We start from the raw sequence: 20,736 nt of genomic DNA on the forward strand, positions 1-20,736 counted from the left end.
TTTTTACGAGCCCTATCTAGCTCTCTCTTGAAAGTTTCCAGAGAACCTGCTTTCACTGCCCTCTGCAGCAGAGAATTCCACAGACTCACCACTCTCTGTGAGAAAAAGTGTTTCCTTGTCACCGTTCTAAATGTCTTACCCCTTATTCTTAAACTGTGGCCCCTGGTTCTGGACTCTCCCAAACATCGGGAACATGTTTCCTGCCTCTAGCTTCGCCTGTTCCTTCTCTCCAGAGATGCTGCCTCACCCGCTGAGTTATTCCAGTATTTTGTGTCTATTTTTGACCTGTTTCCATGCCGTAGGACTCGGCAACTTCCTCAGTGATGGGAAGAGGAATGTGGAGGCTGGTGATGATTAGGAATGTTGTTTCAGTAACACCATTTTACACAGAGTCTCCAGAATTCAAGAACAACAAGGAACCACAAGTACTGAATGCCACCTGCTGCCCATTTGTGTTGTATGCAGCTTTGCATCAGACTCGGCGAGCATTTATTTTTTCTGTAATATAACGCAGGTCAACCAGAGAATTTCTGGCACCATTGGTTCCAGAGCCATGTATGATAAATGTCGCTGGACCAACGCAGATCACGGCTTCAGGGGGCCGAGATCACGGCCCGCAATGTCGGCTGCGGAAGTCGGCTGTGGGAACGGATCTGCCGGCTCCGGCCAGGCCGGAGTTCCAGAGCCCTGGCCGCAGGGGGCCAAATTCCGCCTGCCGATCGGCCGCGGAAGTCCTGATGAGGTCGAGATCAGCCGCCTCACCCAGCCTACGTGCTACATTTTCGAGGGGACTTCCAGGGAAATTTCAAGTGCGCTCTTGTCATTTTATTTTACAAAGCAGCAGTGAGACCACACCTGGAGTATTGTGTGCAGTTTTGGTCTCCAAATTTGGGGAAGTACATTCCTGCTATTGAGGGAGTGCAGCTTAGGTTTACAAGGTTAATTCCCGGGTTGGCGCGACTGTCATGTGCTGAGAGAATGTAGTGGCTGGGCTTGTACACACAAGTTTAGAACGATGAGAGGGGATCTTATAGAAACATATAAGATTATTAAGGGTTTGGAATAAGAATAAGGGGTAAGCCATTTAGAACGGAGACGAGGAAACACTTTTTCACACAGTGAGTTGTAAGTCTGTGGAATTCTCTGCCTCAGAGGGCGGTGGAGGCCGGTTCTCCGGATACTTTCAAGAGAGAGCTAGTTAGTAGGTATGTTGCAAAACTTACCTTCAGCGTCGCTGCAGGTCTGTCGCTGCCCGTGTGCGCGATTTTGGCGCCTTTGAGAGCTAGATAGGGCTCTTAAAAATAGCGGAGTCACGGGATATGGGTAGAAGGCAGGAACGGGGTACTTATTGGGGATGATCAGCCATGATCACATTGAATGGCGGTGCTGGCTCGAAGGGCCGAAAGGCCTACTCCTGCACCTATTATCTTTCATCTTTGACACCAACGCCTCTACTTCTTTAGAAGTCATAAGGGCCTGTCCCACTTAGGCGACCTTATTTGTGAGTTCACGAGACTCTATGCTCACCACATGTTCGTAGGTGGTCTCTGGTGAGTCCCCTTCATGGTCGAGAGGAGTTTCCGCAGGGTGGTAACTATTTGCCGATTCAGTATGGTCATGCAAAATTTTTCAACGTGTTGTAAAAATATTTGCGACAAAAAATTGGTGTGTGTGTGTGTGTTATTTCGACTATTTTTGTTTTTTTAAGTATGTCAAAAATGTTTGTTTTAGTGTCTGGGTGTGTCGTATGTGGGGTGTGGTGGTGGAGAAAAGGGGGAAACCGTTTTTCGGTCACTTCCTCAACGGAGAGGCGACTTTTTCCATGTCGCTTCCCTGCCTCCCCTCTAACAGGCCTTTCCAGGAGTCGGGCCCAGATCTTCAGCAGCGGGCGCAGCATGGACTTTTCCATCGCGGTGCAGGGGCAAACCCTTGCCAGGGATCGCTAGAGAGGAGTCCTCCAATCGCTGGCCTGGTGATGTTGGCATAGTGGGGCTGTGGTCTGCGCAGCCTCTAGCCACGGGCGTGGCGTGGACTTATCACCCGGAGCCTGGGGATTGAGGGGATCTATCGTAGTCGCTGACTCAAAAAGGCTGCCAGCTTCTTCAAGGACCCACACCATCTTGGCCCTTCACTCATCTCCCCGCTGCCTACAGGTAGAAGGTACAGGTGCCTGAAATCTGCAACATCCAGATTCAGGAATAGCTACTTCCCCACAGCTATCAGGCCATTCAACTCGACTCAAACACAACTCTGAATATTAATATTTAAAAAGGAACTGCAGATGCTGGAGAATCAAAGGTACACAAAAAAGCTGGAGAAACTCAGCGGGTGCAGCAGCATCTATGGAGCGAAGGAAATAGGCAACGTTTCGTCTGAAGAAGGGTTTCGGCACCGAAACGTTGCCTATTTCCTTCGCTCCATAGATGCTGCTGCACCCGCTGAGTTTCTCCAGCTTTTTTGTGTACCTTCTGAATATTAATAGTAAGATTAAACGAGAACTTACCAGTTTGAAGTTTGATCTTTATATTATGAGGAGTTACGATGAGGGATTACGTGAAGACCCCGCCAGCACACATGTGCGACATACTTCAAAGCAGCGGTGTGGAATCACAGAAACAACACAATAATTGAAATAAACATAGTACAGATAAGGAGAACTAAGATACAGATTGAGGGTGGGAGCGGAGGGCACATAATCCCTCATCGTAACCTCTTAAAATAAAGATCAAATTTCAAACTGGTAAGTTCTCGTTTAATCTTACTATTTTACTTCGGAGTCACATGAGTGACTACGTGAAGATTTAAAAGCTCTGTGATTTCAAACCATGTAACAGTCCATGTTTCACTCACTGCCGAAGTCATCCAAGGGAGGAAGTGTGTTATCGTAATCAACCATGAATCTGTTTATAAAACAATAATGGTGTTTATTTGAAACAATAACAAAGAAAATAGTGCTCCCCCGGGCTTAAATTATATATTTGCAGAGTCTAAAATTCACTCTGCAAATGAAACAGGTTGTGCTAATGGCTTGTTGTAGAATGTTTGAAAAGTTCTTTCCATGGACCACTCCGCTGTTGCCAGGATGTGGTCCAATGGCACATCCATTCTGTTAGCCGCCGACGTGGATGCTGCCCTGGTGGAGTGAGATGTGTAAATATCAGTATCCCAATACCTGTTTGAGCCATCTAGAGATGGTTTGACTCGGCACCCGACCATGAGGTTTTTTTATGGCTGACCCATAGTGCATTTTCTCTCCCTCGGGAATCTTTGGTTGTGTTGATATATAGTAGTAGGTGAGTCATGACACATAAAAGGGGGTCAGGTGGGTACGCCAGGAATTCCATAATGGGTCCTGAAATTCCTGGTCTGCCCTGTTTTACCAGCTCCTGAATGGTGAATGTTATTTGGTCTGATATTTTGACCATATTGTCCAGTCTGAGTAGATAAACGGACTGGACCCTTTGTGAATGGCCGTTTTCAGGGTTAGTTGTTCCAGCGTGAGGGATCTAGCTGGTGGCCATCCCCTTAGGCATGTCAGGACAACGCTGACATCCCAGATCTTGGTATACCTAGGTCTAGAGGGGTTTGAATTGAAGATCCCTCTCATTAATTTGGCCACCAGCGAATGAGACCCTATGGCCTGTTGTCCTGGTGCCTGCGTTAGATAGGCCGACAGTGTAATTTTAGCACAATTGATAGTGCTATAGCTCAGACCTTCATCGTGGTGAAGGCTGGCCAGGAACTCCAGTACATTTGTTATGGTGGTTGATCTGTAGGCTGTCCCTGTTCTCGAGCAGTATGTTTCCCATTTCCTGATACTGGAGAGATATTGTTTCTTGGTGGAAAGATGGTGAGATGCTGTCATCGTGTCCATGGTCCTATTTGACAACCCCAGGTGCAGCAAAGGTCTTTTTGGAATCTGCAACCCAGTAGGTTAATTCTGTCATGGCATGGGTGACTTTCGCCTGAGACATGGTGGATCAGTAGATCTGGTCCGCTGGAAATGGCCATGGGTGGTTCTATGACCCTGTCAAGGACCACTGGGAACCATGGCTGTGTAGGCCAGTCGGGTACTACCAAAATGCCTGAAGCAGAATCCATCTGTATTTTGCGTAGCACCCGACTGATGAGGCAGAAGGAGGGAAAGGCATAGAAAAGATAGTTACCCCAGTTCAGCAAGAATGCATCCATCGCCGCTGCCTCAGGGTCTGGTTCCAAAGCGACATACATCGGTACCTGGTGACTCAGTCGGGATGCAAAGAGATCGATATCTGATGATCCATATTGCTTTGTAATTTCAGCAAATACTTTAGGGTTTAAAATCCATTCGGTGTTATCATTGAACTTGCGTGACCTGGTGTCTGCCACTGTATTTAGCTTACCTGGTAGTTAAGTTGTTGATAGCCAAATATGTTTGGTGATACACCATTGCCAGATTGTGTTGACCAAATTATCACATGATATCGATTTTATTCCGCCCATATGGTTAATATAGGCCACCACTGTGGTAGTGTCAATTTGTAAACGAACATGCAAATGGTGCATATTTAAACAATATGCTTTTAAACCATAAAACACACCCAACATTTCCAAATAGTTTATGCCCAGTGACTGTAGTAGTGATGATTCTAGATTTGTCCATCTACCACCTGTACTGGATATGGTATTAGTTGCTCCCCAGCCTTGAGCACTGGCATCTGTTTGTATAGTTAACGTTGGGTTATTGATTATGATGGGACTGGAACTATGCCAAATGTTCTCTATCCACCATTGTAACTCTGATATTGCTTCGATAGGCAATTTCATGGTTCGGTCAAAGTGACCTGCATGTTGTTTTAACGCTTGCACCTTTGCTCTTTGTAAGTTTTGATAATGCAAAGGTCCAAATTGGGTAGCTGGAAATGCTGCTACTATTTTCCCAATTACTCTTGCCACTTGCCGAATGGTTGGTTGATTGTTAACCATTAATTTGTTACAGGTTTGTGCCAATTCTGCTGATTTTTCTTTTGGCAACGTTACAGACATGTGGACTGAGTTAATTGTGAATCCCAGATAGTCCATAGTTGTGGATGGTGTCAACTTAGATTTATCTGGATGTATGACAAAGCCCAAAGCTTCAAATAAATGTTTAGTGGCTAATACTGCTGAATTAGCTAATTCCAGGGTTTTGCCGTTTATCAAAATATCATCAAGATATGCCATGACAATATGTTTTTGTTTTCTTAATATTGCCAGGGCTGGTTTTAATATCTTGGTAAACACTCAGGGCTGATGTTAGGCCATTAGGCAACGATTTGTACTGCCATTTTGTCCCATCCAGGTAAATTTTAGGTATCTATGATGATCCTTATGAATGGGTATTGAATAGTATGCATCTTTTAAGTCGATGCTTACCATCAAGTATCCTTTGGAAATCAATTGTTTGGCAGTCGCAAATGTTTCCATTTTAAAGTGTATATACCTAACGAAAGTATTCAATGTGGTTAAGTCAATGATGATGCGACATCCACCATCTTTTTTGGTTGTAGTAAATATATTTGATACGAATTAGATTTCTCTATGACTCCCTTTGTATGTAACCTCACCAGTTCTGCTTGTCCCTCACGTTTTTCTTTTAGTGAGAGGGTAAAGCCCCTTTGGGGTGCATGCTGAACTGGTGGCATGTTTTTTTGAATAGATTCAATTTTATATCCTTGAATACTTTTTAGTATATAATTATCAAGTGAGATAGACTTCCATGCTTCCAAAAACAGGTGTAGTCTCCCCCCTGTTAGCACAATCCCTCCACCTTTTATGTACTGGTAGGAACCAGACCCACCTACCTCCATTGTTATTGGTGGGATGTTTACTTCTTTGGTTTCTGGTTCCTTGTTTGTTGGGGTGGTGCTGTTGGGGGGTGGCGCATTTTCCATGGGGCCCGCTCTGGGCCCTTTCCTAAAAAATACTTCAGGGGATGATATGCGGGCCCCGAGCTTTCACCAGTACCATGAAGTAGACGCCTACTGGTGGATGCGTGGGGGTACTGCCATCTGGGTTGCATGGTTTTGCTCGTTCCGGGCCCTGCCCTAATGATACCAAATGCCTTGGATTCATCATCCAGATCTTTGACTTCCTTTGGTAAGTCTTTGCCAAATAGCACGATCTGTGGTTCTGAGGTCGGCGTTCTACACAGTCCTGCGAATTTTGGGTTGAGGGCAGGTCTTATGGCCTCCTTCCGGAGTTTGTTGATCTCGTACTGTGTGTTGCACAGTAGAGCCAGGGTGTCCTGTTGGTTTGTTGTCATGTCAACCTCGTCCACGGAACGAGCATAGGGAGTGATAGCCGACGTCAGGATCTTCAATATTTTTTGCAATTTAAGTTCTTGGGTTCTAATACCCTGCCCAATGTAACCCCAGATTTGACTGTTAACGGCAGGCACATTGAGCGAAATGCAATTTTCGGGAGGCGTGTAAAGGCCCAACGCCTCATTGATTACCTGCTCTTGGAGTGGTTTAAAGGACAGGTAGTCAATGCTGGGCCGCCAGTTTAGACTGTAACGGCTGCCCCGCTCACGGTGTTGCCGCGTAGCGGTTCACCATTCCCAGCAGCTCTTCCTGATCCTGTACCCCCTACATACTCCAGGTTTCTTCAGCCAGTGACCCCTGTTCTTAACCAGCCCAGTCCTGGTCGCCAACGCTCCCATCTGCTGAGGGTGATGCAATGGCCAGTGCGTGATAGTGCACTGGAGCGGGAGTGCTTGCGCTCCCTTGGCGAGCTTGCCCCATCTCCTGGAGCAAGTCCTGCTGTAGCATTTGCTCCATGAGCCTTTCCATATGGCTCAAATGGCTACCTCTGCCGCTCTCGGGCGGTGAGTCTTCCGCGTCGGACTTGTCCGTTAAAAAAGGCGAGGCAAACAATTGGGCTGCAGACACCCGACAACCAAAATTCATTTTGTAAACACAAACTTTTTAAAAAGGGCGGCAGCCACTTTAAAGCCGCATTGAGGGGACTCACCGTGGAATAAACGTGCGTTCAGTTATTCGCAGCTCAGAGAGCCGTGACCTTCTCGCTTCCTGGTCTGGTAGAGACTGAGTGAGGCACGACACTTCCTGGTTTTATAGTCCCTCCCCCTGCCGCCAGTGGGGGCAGCAGAGAGAATGGGGAATTTTGTAAAAACATTAATTTCTCCCTCATTTTTCATCAACGGAAAAAATCCTCCGAACTCATACGGCGGAGGGGGGCTCTGAGCGAGGTGGCCAAAAATAACGGCCATAGGTGGCGGCGTTCTCTCAGAAATCACAACACTGTTGGCCAAAAGCGGTCAAGATCAGAGATTTAGTAACATAGATTGTGTGTTCTTTTTTCAATTGCATCGCTGCTGGCAAATTCATTTCGCTGCACCTTAGTTGGTGCATAATAATAATAATAATAATAATAATAATAATAATAATAATAATAATAATAATAATAATAATAATAATAATAATAATAATCTTATTTATATAGCACATTTTTAGTCAACTTGCATTGACCCCAAAGTGTTTCACATAATTACGTTACATTTACACACAGGCAAAGGTGGGTGAAGTGTCTTGCCCCAAGGGCACAACGACAGTATGCACTCCAAGCGGGATTCGAACCGGCTACCTTCCGGTCGCCAGCCAAACACTTAGCCCATTGTGCCATCTGCATGTGACGAATAAAATTGTATCGTGTATCTCCATCCAAGAACCTAAGAAACTGTGGAGAATTGTGAAAAAAAACCCAGTTAAGTCTGATCACAGATAGTCCAAGGGTCTCCAGTGAGATAGATAGTAGTTCAGGACCGCTCTCTGGTTGTGGTAGGATGATTCAGTTGCCTGATAACAGCTGGGAAGAAACTGTCCCTGAATCTGGAGCTGTGCGTTTTCACACTTCTGTACCTCTTGCCCGATGGGAGAGGAGAGAAGAGGGAGTGGCCAGGGTGCAACTGGTCCTTGATTATGCTACTGGCCTTGCTGAGGCAGCGTGAGGTGTCGATGGAAGGGAGGGAGATTGGTTTGTGCGATGGTCTGGGTTGCGTTCACAATTCCCATCAATTCCTCGCACTCTTGGATGGAGCTGTTCCCAAGCCAAAGCTGTGATGCATCCCGATAAAATGCTTTTCACGGCGCATCTGTAGAAGTTGGTGAGAGATGTTGGGGACATGCCGAACCTACTGAGCCTTCTAAGGAAGTTCCACAAGCTAAGCTACTCTGGAAGTTCACCATTAACTCCTTAGTCTTGTCGGTGTTGAGCTGCAGGTAATTCAGCCCACACCACTCAACAAAGTCGTTGGCTCCTCTGTGTTCAGCTCCCCTCCCCTCACCGATGCAGCCCACAATTGCAGAGTCATCTGAAAACTCCTGCAGGTGGCAGGAGACGGAGTCATATCTGAAGTCCGAGGTGCGGATGAGTTTGGATGGGATATAATGGTGTTAAAAGCAGAGCTGTAGTCTATGAAGAGGAGTCTGACGTAGGTGTCTCTGTTATCCTGGTGTTCCAGGATGAGTGCAGGCAGGCGAGGGCAATCTCATCTTCCGTGGACCTGTTGTTGTGGTTGGTGAACTGTAGTGGGTCAAGGCGGCTGGGTAGGCTCCATGGGCGGAAATCCTGCGGGGGGGGGGGGGGACAGGGGGACACGTTTCCACCCCCCCTGCTTTGAGATTTGGGGGACAATCCCCACCACCATGTTTTGTAATCCGGACTTCATCAGACGCTTTCTAAGGGCTGAATCAGCCCATTCGCGGGGCCTTTCAGCGCCCGCCGCAGCTTAAAATCAAACTGCTGCATCGAGGCGATCAAGGCTCCCGATGTTGAAGCCCCCGCCGGCCGATGAAAGGCCCCGAGAACGGGTCGATTCAAGCACCATGAAGCTGCTGTTGCTGGAGTTCGGAGTCGGCCACCAACCAGGCCAGCTTCCGATGTTACCGTCCACAGGGCCCACGGCATGTGCGCTTGTGTGTGTGCTCGTGCGCATGCGTGTCCGCCAAAACATTGTGGTCCCCCCCCCATGTTTTGCTAGCGATTTTCGTGCCTGGTAGGCAGGAGTTAATGTGTGTCAGACTCGGCCTCTAGAGGTATGATTGGGGAATCATGCCACAGGACAGATCAGATCACAGCCTCAGTGTGATCAACTCTCGGCTGTGTCACAGGTTCATGGCATCAAGCCCCACAGTGACAGGGGAAATAATTAACAGTAACCCGAGGGGAAGCTTTTCAACACAGAGGGTGGTGGGTATACGAAATGAGATGCCGAAGGGGGTATAGTTGCTGAGTTGAGATATAGTTATTGTACCTATTCAACAATCATTGGCATCATTAATATAAAGCCCATCGCAGACTCACTAGTGCACCAACTGTGTGTCTCAATAGACAATAGGTGCAGGAGTAGGCCATTTGGCACCACGCCAGCACCGCCATTCCATGTGATCATGGCTGATCATCCACAATCAGTACCCTGTTCCTGCCTTCTCCCCATAACCCCTGACTCCGCTATCTTTAAGAGCTCTTTCTAACTCTCTCTTTTTGTCTACCTAACCCCATTCTCCTGCCTTCTCCCCATAACCCCCTGACACCCGTACTAATCAAGAATCTATCCATCTCTGCCTTAAAAATATCCACTGACGGCCTCCACAGACATCTGTGGCAAATAATTCCACAGATTCACCACCTTCTGACTAAATAAATTCCTCCTCATCTCCTTCCTAAAGGCACGTTCATTAATTCTGAGGCTGTGACCTCTGGTCCTAGACTCTCCCACTAGTGGAGACATCCTCTCCACATCCACTCTCTCTAGGCCGTTCACACCCACAGGTCGGTCTCTCCCTCGCGGCGGGCGGATAGACAACGCGGGGCAGCCGAGTGGGCGGGAAAGCGGAAGCCAATGCCAGAGCTCAGGGTCGTCACTAGGGGCCGTCGCCAGGGAGTGTTGCTGGGGGTGTTGCCAGGGAGGCTGTTACTAGGGGCCATCGCTAGGGGGTGTTGGGTGTTGCTAGGGGGGCTGGTGCTAGGGGGCTGTTGCCAGGGGGGCTGTTGCCGGGGGGGCTGTTGCCGGGTAGGCTGTTGCTAGGGGGGCTGTTGCTAGGGGGGCTGTTGCTAGGGGGGCTGTTGCTGGGGGTGCTGTGGCCGGGGATGCTGTGGCCGGGGGGGCTGTTGCCAGGGGGGGGGCTGTTGCTAGGGGGGCCGTTGCTAGGGGGGGACCATTGCTAGCGGGAGTCGTCGCAAGGGAGCGTGTTGCCGTTAGCGTGTCTTTGGGAACGTTGCTAGGAGGGCCGTCGCTAGGGGCCGTTGTCAGGGACGTTGCTATGGGAGGGCGTTGCCGGGGGCGTCGACATTGACGCGGTTACGTCACGCGCGTAGCAATGAAGGGGCAGGGCTGCGGCTGACCGCTGACGTCACCCTGTCCTGGAAGGGGAGTGGCCGCAACTTGGGCCAATCAGATTCTGACTCGTCCCGTCCCTTCGGCCGCTGACGTCACCCGGCCCCCGCCACGTGGCGCTGCTGTAGCCCCGCCCTCTGGTGACGTGAGCGGTGTCCGCCGGCCGCCGATGCGCTGTGACAGCGGCACCGGGACGCCAGGGGGAGCGGCGGCGGCGGCACTGTGGCACCGGGACCGGGACGCGGTGATGGCGGCGGGCGGGGAGCGGCCCGCGGGCCGAATGAGCGCCGAGGTGACCGACTCCAACCCGTACAGGTGAGGGGAGCGGCCCGGTGGACAGACAGGGAGAGAGAGAGAGGTGCAGCTGGGACAATGTTGGCCGGTGCGGGCAAGTTGGGCCGAAGGGCCTGTTTCCACAATGTATATAAAATAGACAATAGGTGCAGGAGTAGGCCATTTGGCCCTTCGAGCCAGTGCCGCTATTCAATGTGATCATGGCTGATCATCCCCAATCAGTACCCTGTTCCTGCCTTCTCCCCATATCCCCTGACTCCGCTATTTTTAAGAGCCCTATCTCGCTGTCTCCTGAAAGTATCCAGAGAACCAGCCTCCACCGCCCTCTGAGGCAGAGAATTCCACAGACTCACAACTCTCTGTGAGAAAAATTGTTTCCTCATCTCCGTTCCAAATGGCTTACTCCTTATTCTTAAACTGTGGCCCCTGGTTCTGGACTCCCCCAACATCAGGAACATGTTTCCTGCCTCTAGCGTGTCTAAACCCTTAATAATCTTATATGTTTCAATAAGATCCCATCTCATCCTTTTAAACACCAGAGTGTACAAGCCCAGCCTCTCCATTCTCTCATCATATGACAGTCCCGCCATCCCGGGAATTAACCTTGTAAACCTACGCTGCACTCCCTCAATAGCAAGAATGTCCTTCCTCAAATTAGGGGACCAAAACTGCACACAATACTCCAGGTGTGGTCTCACTAGGGCCCTGTACAACTGCAGAAGGACCTCCTTGCTCCTATACGCAACTCCTCTTGTTATGAAGGCCAACAGGCCATTCGCTTTCTTCACTGCCTGCTGTACCTGCATCCTTACTTTCATTGCCTAATGAACAAGGACACCCAGATCCCGTTGTACTTCCCCTTTTCCCAACTTGACACCATTTAGATAATAATCTGCCTTGCTGTTTTTGTCACCAAAGTGGATAACCTAACATCATCCACATTAAACTGCATCTGCCATGCATCTGCCGACTCCCCCAACCTGTCCAAGCCACCCTGCATTCTCATAGCATCCTCCTCACAGTTCACACAGCCACCCAGCTTTGTGTCATCTGCAAATTTGCTAATGTTGCTTTGAATCCCTTCATCTAAATCATTAATGTATATTTTAATTAGCTGCAGTCCCAGCATCGAACCTTGCGGTACCCCACTAGTCACTGCCTGCCATTCTGAAAGGGACCCGTTAATACCTACTCTTTGTTTGCTGTCTGCCAACCAATTTTCTATCCATGTCAGCACTCTACCCCCAATACCATGTGCCCTCATTTTGCCCACTAAACTATGTGGGACCTTATCAAATGCTTTCTGAAAGTCCAGGTACACTACATCCACTGGATCTCCCTTGTCCATTTTCCTAGTTACATCCTCAAAAAACTCCAGAAGATTAGTCAAGCAGAATTTGCCCTTCGTAAATCCATGATGACTCGGGCCGATCCTGTTATTGCTATCCAAATGTGCCGCTATTTCATCTTTTATAATTGACTCCAGCATCTTCCTCACCACCGATGTCAGGCTAACTGGTCTATAATTTCCTGTTTTCTCTCTCCTAAAAAGTGGGGTAACATCAGCTATCCTCCAATCCCCAGGAACTGATCCAGAATCTATAGAACATTGGAAAATGATCACCAATGTGTCCACGATTTCTAGAGCCACTTCCTTAAGTACCCTGGGATGCAGACCATCAGGCCCTGGGGATTTATCAGCCTTCAGTCCCATCAGTCTACTCAACACCATTTCCTGCCTAATGTGAATTTCCTTCAGTACCTCCTTCACCCCAGAACCTTTGGCCACTAGTATATCAGGGACATTGTTTGTGTCTTCCTTCGTGAAGATGGATCCAAAGTACCTGTTCAACTCATCTGCCATTTCCTTGTTCCCCATAATAAATTTACCTTTTTCAGTCTTCAAGGGTCCAACTTTGGTCTTAACTATTTTTTTTCTTCTTCACATACCTAAAGAAGCTTTTACTATCCTCCTTTATATTCTTGGCTAGCTTACCTTCGTACCTCATCTTTTCTCCCCGTATTGCCTTTTTAGTTATCTTCTGTTGCTCTTTAAAAGTTGCCCAATCCTCTTGCTTCACGCTCATCTTTGCTACGTTGTACTTCTCTTTTATTTTTATACTGTCCCTGACGTCCCTTGTCAGCCACGGTCGCCCCTTACTCCCCTTAGAATCTTTCTTCCTCTTTGGAATGAACTGATCCTGCACCTTCTGTATTATTCCCAGAAATACCTGCCATTGTTGTTCTACCGTCATCCCTGCTAGTGTATCTTTCCAGTCAACTTTGGCCAGCTCCTCCCTCATGGCTCCAGAGTCCCCTTTATTCAACTGTAACACCGACACCTCTGATTTACTCTTCTCCCTCTCAAATTGTAAATTGAAACATATTATGGTCACTACCTTCTAATGGCTCCTTTACCTTGAGTTCCCTTATCAAATCTGGTTCATTACACAACACTACATCCAGAATTGCCTTCTCTCTGGTAGGCTCCAGCACAAGCTGCTCTAAGAATCCATCACGGAGGCACTCCACAAACGCCCTCAATGGCAACAATAAATTGCACACCATGCTCCAGGTGCGGTCTCACCAGGGCCCTGTACAACTGCAGTAGGACTTCCTTGCTTCTAAACTCAAAGCCTTTCGCAATGAAGGCCAACATGCCATTAGCTTTCTTCACTGCCTGCTGTACCTGCATGCTTACTTTCAGTGACTGATGTACAAGCGCACCCAGGTCTCGTTGCACCTAGGTAGGCGGCGCGACTCTGGTCAGCAGCGGCCTCTGCAGCACGTCCGCGTTTTTATTATTTTTTGTCTATGTTTATATGTAGTTTTTGTTATTTTTTGTTGGGGTGTGTGTGTGTGGGGGGGGGTGGGGGTGGGGTGGGAGGGGGGGGGGGGAAACTTTTCAATCTCTCCCTGCACTGGAGACCCGACCTTTTCTCGTCGGGTCTCAGTTGTCGTTGGGGCCGCAACGAGGAGCGGCCTCCAACAGAAGAAGCCGGGGACTCTGGTGCCGACTCACCTCACCGTCGCGGAGCTGGCCGAGACCGGAGCGGGAGCGGTGGAGGAGCGCTGCCGCTACCGCTGCTGCTGCTGCTGCTGCCGCTGCCGCTGCTGCTGCTGATGCAGAGGCTGCTACTGCGGGTCTGCGGACGGCGGCACCGGGAGCCCGCGGATCCCTGGAGGGAGACCGCTTTTCGGGGCTCCTGCAACGGTGACTTCACCCGCCCGAATTGCGGGGTCGAAGAGCTCCTGGAGCGGGGCCTAACACCACTGCCCCGCGCGGCTTGGAATGGCCGCGGGACTCTGCGAGCGCACGCCGGGGTCTCTAACACCAAGACCCGGTGTGTGACCTCGCACCACCCGGCGTGGCTTTAATGGCCGCGGGACAATCGCCATCGCCAGCCGGGGCTTTGACTTTGACTCTAACATCGGGGGGGTGGGGGGGGAGAGTGCAGTGGAGAGATAAGTTTTTTTGGCCTTCCATCACAGCTATGTGATGGATGTTTATGTAAAATGTAAATTATGTTGTGTCTGGGGTCTATTTATGTGTAATGTATGACTGCAGAAACGGCATTTCATTTGGACCTCCAGGGGTCCAAATGACAAATAAATAGACTATTGACTATTGACCTCCCCTTATCCTAATCTGACACCATTCAGATAATAATCTGCCTTCCTGTTCTTGCCACCAAAGTGAATAACCTCACATTTATCCACATTATGCTGCAACTGCCATGCATCTGCCCATTCGCCCAATTTATCCAAGTCTCCCTGCAGACTCATAGCATCCTCCTCGCAGCTCACACTGCCACTCAGCTTTGTGTCATCCGCAAACTTGGAGATGTTACATTTAATTCCTTTGTTAAAGTAATTGTGTTGGGTTATGGGGAGAAGGCAGGAGAATGGGGTTAGGAGGGAGAGATAGATCAGTCATGATTGAATGGCAGAGTAGACTCGATGGGCCGACTGGCTTAATTCTGCTCCTATCACTTATATCAGTTTAGTTTATTGTCACGTGTACCGAGGTACAGTGAAAAGCTTTTTTGTTGCGTGCTATCCAGTCAGCTGAAAGACAATACATGATTACAATCGAGCCGTCCACAGTGTACAGATACAGGATAAGGGATTAACGGACGTGTGAACCTATAGCTGGGCTGTGGAATAATAGGAGGGAGACACAAAATGCTGGAGTAACTCAGCGGGTGGGGCAGCATCTCTGGAGAGAAGGAATGTGCGACGTTTCGGGTCCAGAATAATGGGACTGTACTCTGGGTTGACTCAATGGCCCAAATGGTTTCCCTTTGATCCTGCCATTCTGTATCGCTGATCACAGCTGGCGTTAGGTGAAACAAAACCCTGGTTTCATTCACGACTGAGGAGAGAGAGCGGGGTCAACTCGTTGCGACTATGTTGGTGTTGTCAGTGTGCGCCCATGCATCCAAGGCTCTCTGTCTTGCACGGTTAACCGAGCTGCCAGCACTGGGTTGTTCAACTGATGTCATGGCCAGCACGATAACCTGGTTCTCAACACCAGCAAAACCAAGGAACTGATTGTGGACTTTGGAAGAGGTAGGATGGGAAACCACAATCCTGTTTATATCAACGGGACGATGGTGGAAAGGGTCAAGAACTTCAAATTCCTGGGCGTGCATATTTCCGACGATCTTTCCTGGTCCCAGCACACTGATGCAATTATAAAGAAAGCACATCAGCGCCTCTACTTCCCGAGAAGATTACGGAGAGTCGGTATATCAAGGAGGACTCTCTCTAACCTCTTACAGGTGCACAGTAGAGAGCATGCTGACCGACTGCATCGTGGCTTGGTTCGGCAACTTGAGCGTCCAGGAAAAGAATGCAGAAAGTTGTGACCACTGCCCAGTCCATCACCGGCTCTGACCTCCCCACCATCGAAGGGATCTATTGCAGTTGCTGCCTCAAAAAGGTAGCCAACATCATCAAGGACCCACAACATCCTGGCCACTCACTCATCTCTCTGCTGCCATCAGGTAGAAGGTACAGGAGCATGAAACCAGGTTCAGGAACAGCTACTTCCCCACAGCCATCAGGCTATTAAACACGACATCAAACAAACTCTGAACTATAACAGCCTATTGCACTTTATCTTTTTATTTATGTGTGTGTATATATGGTTTATGCTATATAGACACACTTAACTGTATTTTTGTTTACAATATTCTGTTGTGCTGCAGCAAGCAAGAATTTCATTGTCCATCTGGGGCACATGACAATAAACTCTCTTGACTTGACTTGCCTTGACAACACTGAGGTTTACCGTTATTTATTGTTACCTGTTATGGTGAACAACTTTATATTGCTTTGTTTTCGAACAAATCAGATAATACCTCGTCAAGTTCAAAAATAGGTACAGCAAAGAGGTCCCGCTGAGTTACTCCAGCATTTTGTGTCTATTTTCAGATCAAAGAGGAGTCTGAAGAAGGTGTCTGACCTCACATGTCACCTAATCTTTTTCTCCAGAGATGCAGTCTGAGCCGCTGAGTTACTCCAGCACTCTGTGAAACGCCACCTATCCATGTTCTCCATAGATGCTGCCTGAGCCACTGAGTTACTCCAGCACTCTGTGGCTATCTATACATTGTGCAGAGTATTGTTCTCAGCATTGTAGCACATCATGAGACTTTAACATTACTATTTTCCATAATGTAGTCATTTGGAATCAATAATTCCGATTGAAGGGGGACCTGATCGATGTGTATAACATTACGAGAAGCGTAGATAGGGTAGACAGTCCGAATCTTTTCCCTTGAGTGGAATTATCAAAATCTAAAGGACCTAGCATTAAGGTGAGAGGGGCAAAGTTTAAAGGAGATGTGCGGGGCAGGTTTTTTTACACAGAGGGAGGTGGGTGCCTGGAACGCGCTGCCAGGGATGATGGTGGAGGCAGATAGTGGTGTTTAAGAGGCTTTTGGATCGGCACATGGATATGCAGGGACATGGATCACATGCAGGCGGAGGAGATTACTTTAACGGCATCATGTTTGGCACAGACATTGTGGGCCGAAGGGCCTGTCCATGTGCTGCACTGTTCTATGTTTGTAGCGGGTTCTTCACTGTCTTTTGACAATACTTTGACAATACTGTACAAAATTACAGTGGTTGATAATCTTTGAGTTCTGGCCCGTCATTTGAGTGGGGAGGTCCTACTGCAGTTGCACAGGGCCCTGGTGGAATCACACCTGGAGTATTGGGTACATTTTTGGTCTCCTAATTGGAGGACATTCTTGCTATGGAGGGAGTGCAGCATAGGTTCACCAGGTTAATTCCCGGGATGGTGGGACTGGCATATGATGAAAGAATGGGTCGACTGGTCTTGTATTCACTGGAATTGAGAAGGATGAGAGGGGATCTTGTAGGAACATATAAAATTATTAAGAGATTTGACAGGCTAGATGCAATTCCCGATGTTGGGGGAGTCCAGAACCAGGGGTCACAGTTTAAGAATAAGGGGTAAGCCATTTAGGACTGAGATGAGGAAAAACATTTTCACCCAGAGAGTTGTGAATCTGTGGGACTCTGTGGGATTCTCTGGCACAGAAGGCCCACTGCCATGTGGATGATCAGCCATGATCATATTGAATGGCGGTGCTGGCTCGAAGGGCTGAATGGCATGCTCCTGCACCTATTTTCTTTGTTTCCATGTCAGTTATACGAGGAAACCTCGTAATAATATTATATTATACTTGGAACAGTGCCAGAGACCCGGGTTCGATCCTGACCACAGGTGCTTTCTATAGGGAGTTTGCACGTTCTCCCTGGGACCATGTAGGTTTTCTCCGGATGCTCTGGTTTCCTACCACACTCCAAAGACGTCGGTTAATTGGCTTTGGTGAAAAATATTGTAAATTGTTCATATTGTGTAGGATAGTGTTAGTGTACGGGGGGTGATCGCTGGTCGGTGCGGACTGGGTGGGTTGAAAGGCCTGTTTCCGCTCTGTATCTCGTCTCGGGTCTAAAATTTGTAAGTGTCCCTTTCAGAGTATTGTGAATGAATGTAGTTCGGTCTCTATCTCTATCTCACCCGGTTGCTTATTTTTTCTGTTTGGTTTAGCCGGCTGATGGCGCTGAAGCGGATGGGCATTGTGGAGGATTATGAGGTGAGCGGGGTTTGTGAGTCTCTCTGTGCTGTCTCTCTAAAGGACCTGCCCCACTTTCCTGAGTTATTCACAAATTCTCCCGAGTTATTCACGTACTCTCCTGAGTTTTCAAACTCGCAGAATGTTCGTAACGAGTCCGTAGGAGTCCATAGATATGTCGTAGCGGCTCGTAATGCCAGCCGTAGGTACGTGGGGCATCAGGTAAGTCGGGAGGTATTTTCAGCATGATGAAAAATGTCCACGAGTAAACAATTAGCCCCTTGTACCTACGGCTGGCATAACGAGCCTCCACGATATATACCCACAGACTCCTACGGACTTGTTACGAACATTCTGCGAGTTTGAAAACTGAGAAGAATTGGTGAATAACTCATGAGGATTCGTGAATAACTCGTGAAAGTGGGACAGACCCTGTAGAGAGGATGGTGTGATGTCTGACTGTCCTTCTGATGTTCTATGTGTGATGTCTGACTGTTCTTCTCCTGATTTGAACACAGAGGATCCGGCAGTTTGCCGTGGCCGTGGTGGGCGTTGGCGGAGTGGGCAGCGTGGCGGCGGAAATGCTGACAAGGTGCGGCATCGGTAAGGTAATGCAAGCTGCCTCCTTTCCCTCCTCACCTTCCTCCAGCAGAGACCATTCACGAGGGAGTTGAGAGTGTTTTATTGTCTTAGTTTAGTATAGAGATACAGCGCGGAAACAGGCCCTTCAGCCCACCAAGTCCACGTCCACCAGCGATCCCCCACGCTTAACACTATCCTTCACATTTACCAAGCCAATTAACCTACAAACCTGTGTGTCTTCGGAGTGTGGGAGGGAACGGAGGATCTCGGAGAAAACCCACACGGGTCACGGGGAGAACGTACAAACTCCGTACACACACACACACACACACACACACACACACACACACACACACACACACACACACACACACTACTACTCTCTCTCCTCTCTTTCTCCTCTCTCTCTTTCTCTTTATCTTTCTCTTTATCTTTCTCTCTCTCTTCTCTCACTCTCTTTCTCTCACTGTCTCTTTCGCTCTCTTTCTCCCTCTCTATCTCTCTCTCTCTTTCTCTCCCTTTCACTCTCTCACACACACACACTCTCTCTCACACACACTCTCTCACACGCACTCTCTCACACGCACTCTCTCACACGCACTCTCTCACACGCACTCTCTCACACACTCTCACACACACATTCTCTCACACTCACACTCTCACACACTCACCCATGCTCTCTCACACTCACTCAATCTCTCACACTTTCCTACACACACACACACACTCTGTCACACTCAAACTCTCACTCACACTCTCACACTCTCTTACATTCTCTCACTCTCCCACACACTCTCTCTCACTCTGACTCCGTCACCCTCCACTCCCTCTACATACTTCTATCACGTTTGCCTCAACCTCCGACATCTAGACCAAACCAAGTTGGCTTCTCTCCTCTCCGAACCCCCTGTGTAAAGTACCACAAATGCTCTGCCTCCACCCCCACCCCAGGCAGCTCAGTTCAGGCACTCACCACCTCCAATAAAACCCATACAAATCCCATTTGGGATTTAACCAGCTGCTTGAAGATTTAGACTCCATGGGCCAAATGGCCTAATTCTGCTCCTATTATTTAAGTTTGGAGATACAGCGAGGAAACAGGCCCTTCGGCCCACTGAGTCCATGGCAACCAGCGATCCCCGCACATTAACACCACCCTACACACACTTGGGATAATTTACATTTATACTGAAGCCAATTAACCTACAAACCTGTGCGTCTTTGGTGTGTGGGAGGAAACCGGAGCACCCGGAGAAAGCCCACATGGTCACGGGTGGAACGTACAAACTCCATACAGACAGCGCCCGATGTCAGGATGGAACCCGTGTCTCTGGCGCTGTGAGGCAGCAACTCTACCGCTGCGCCACCGTGCCGCCCTTATGACATGAACACTCACCATCCTCGATGTAAGATAAGCTCACCCCGCTCATCCCCACGATGTAGGCACGATGCGCCCAATGGCCTAATTCTGTTCCTTATGACCTTTTAGAAACATTTAAAATGCTTAACGGATTGGACAGGGTGGATGCAGGAAACATGTTCCCGATGTTGGGGGGAGTCCAGAATCAGGGGCCACAGTTTAAAAATAAGGGGTAGGCCATTTAGAACGGAGATGAGGAAACACTTTTACACCCAGAGAGTTGTGAATCTGTGGTATTCTCTGCTGCAGAAGGCAGTGGAGGCCAATTCACTGGATGTTTTCGAGAGAGAGTTAGATAGAGCTCTTCGGGCTAACGGAATCAAGGGATATGGGAGAAAAAGCCGGAACGGGATACCGATTGTGGATGATCAGCCGTGATCACATTGAATGGCGGTGCTGGCTATAAGGGCCGAATGGCTTACTCCGGCACCTAATGTCTATTGTTTCTATGACCTGACAAGGCTGTTTCCCCATTGTAACTTGCAGCTGCTGCTGTTTGATTACGACAGAGTGGAGCTGGCCAACATGAACCGCCTCTTCTTCCAGCCGCACCAGGCCGGGCTCAGCAAGGTGGAGGCAGCCAAGGGCACGCTGAGGTAAAACGCCCGGACGGTTAACGCAAGCGCTCCGCAGCTCAGCGCATCTCAGCAGAGCCACCTACCCACCCAGAGCAGAGCAGTGTCTCGTCGTACAGGGCACTGATGCTAGAACCCGCTGTCGCGTGCTATCCCTTCAGCGGCAAGACTACATGAGTACAATCGAAGGTAGATAAAGGTAGATGCGTTTAGAAGGATGAGGGGGATCTCATTGAAACATATAAGATTATTAAGGGCTTGGACACACTAGAGGCAGGAAACGTGTTCCCGATGTTGGGGGGAGTCCAGAACCAGGGGCCACAGTTTAAGAATAAGGGGTAGGCCATTTAGAACGGAGATGAGGAAACACTT

At 48.7% G+C, this 20,736-nt stretch overlaps 1 protein-coding gene across 2 annotated transcripts in view; it reads left to right on the forward strand.

Annotated features, from left to right (window-relative positions):
* Positions 1-10,538: 10,538 nt before the first annotated feature.
* The window catches only part of uba5 (ubiquitin-like modifier activating enzyme 5), a 30,019-nt gene continuing 19,821 nt past the window's right edge, over positions 10,539-20,736 (forward strand). For both annotated transcript variants that reach the window (XM_055630157.1, XM_055630158.1), the window contains exons 1-4: positions 10,539-10,693; positions 17,763-17,808; positions 18,306-18,395; positions 20,276-20,385. In XM_055630157.1, coding sequence (XP_055486132.1) covers positions 10,548-10,693; positions 17,763-17,808; positions 18,306-18,395; positions 20,276-20,385 — 392 coding nt within the window. In that variant the 5' untranslated portion in view covers positions 10,539-10,547. The remainder of the gene's footprint in view (positions 10,694-17,762; positions 17,809-18,305; positions 18,396-20,275; positions 20,386-20,736) is intronic.

Source organism: Leucoraja erinacea, unplaced genomic scaffold, assembly GCF_028641065.1.
Source record: "Leucoraja erinacea ecotype New England unplaced genomic scaffold, Leri_hhj_1 Leri_254S, whole genome shotgun sequence".
In the NCBI taxonomy this organism is placed as follows: Eukaryota; Metazoa; Chordata; class Chondrichthyes; order Rajiformes; family Rajidae; genus Leucoraja; species Leucoraja erinaceus.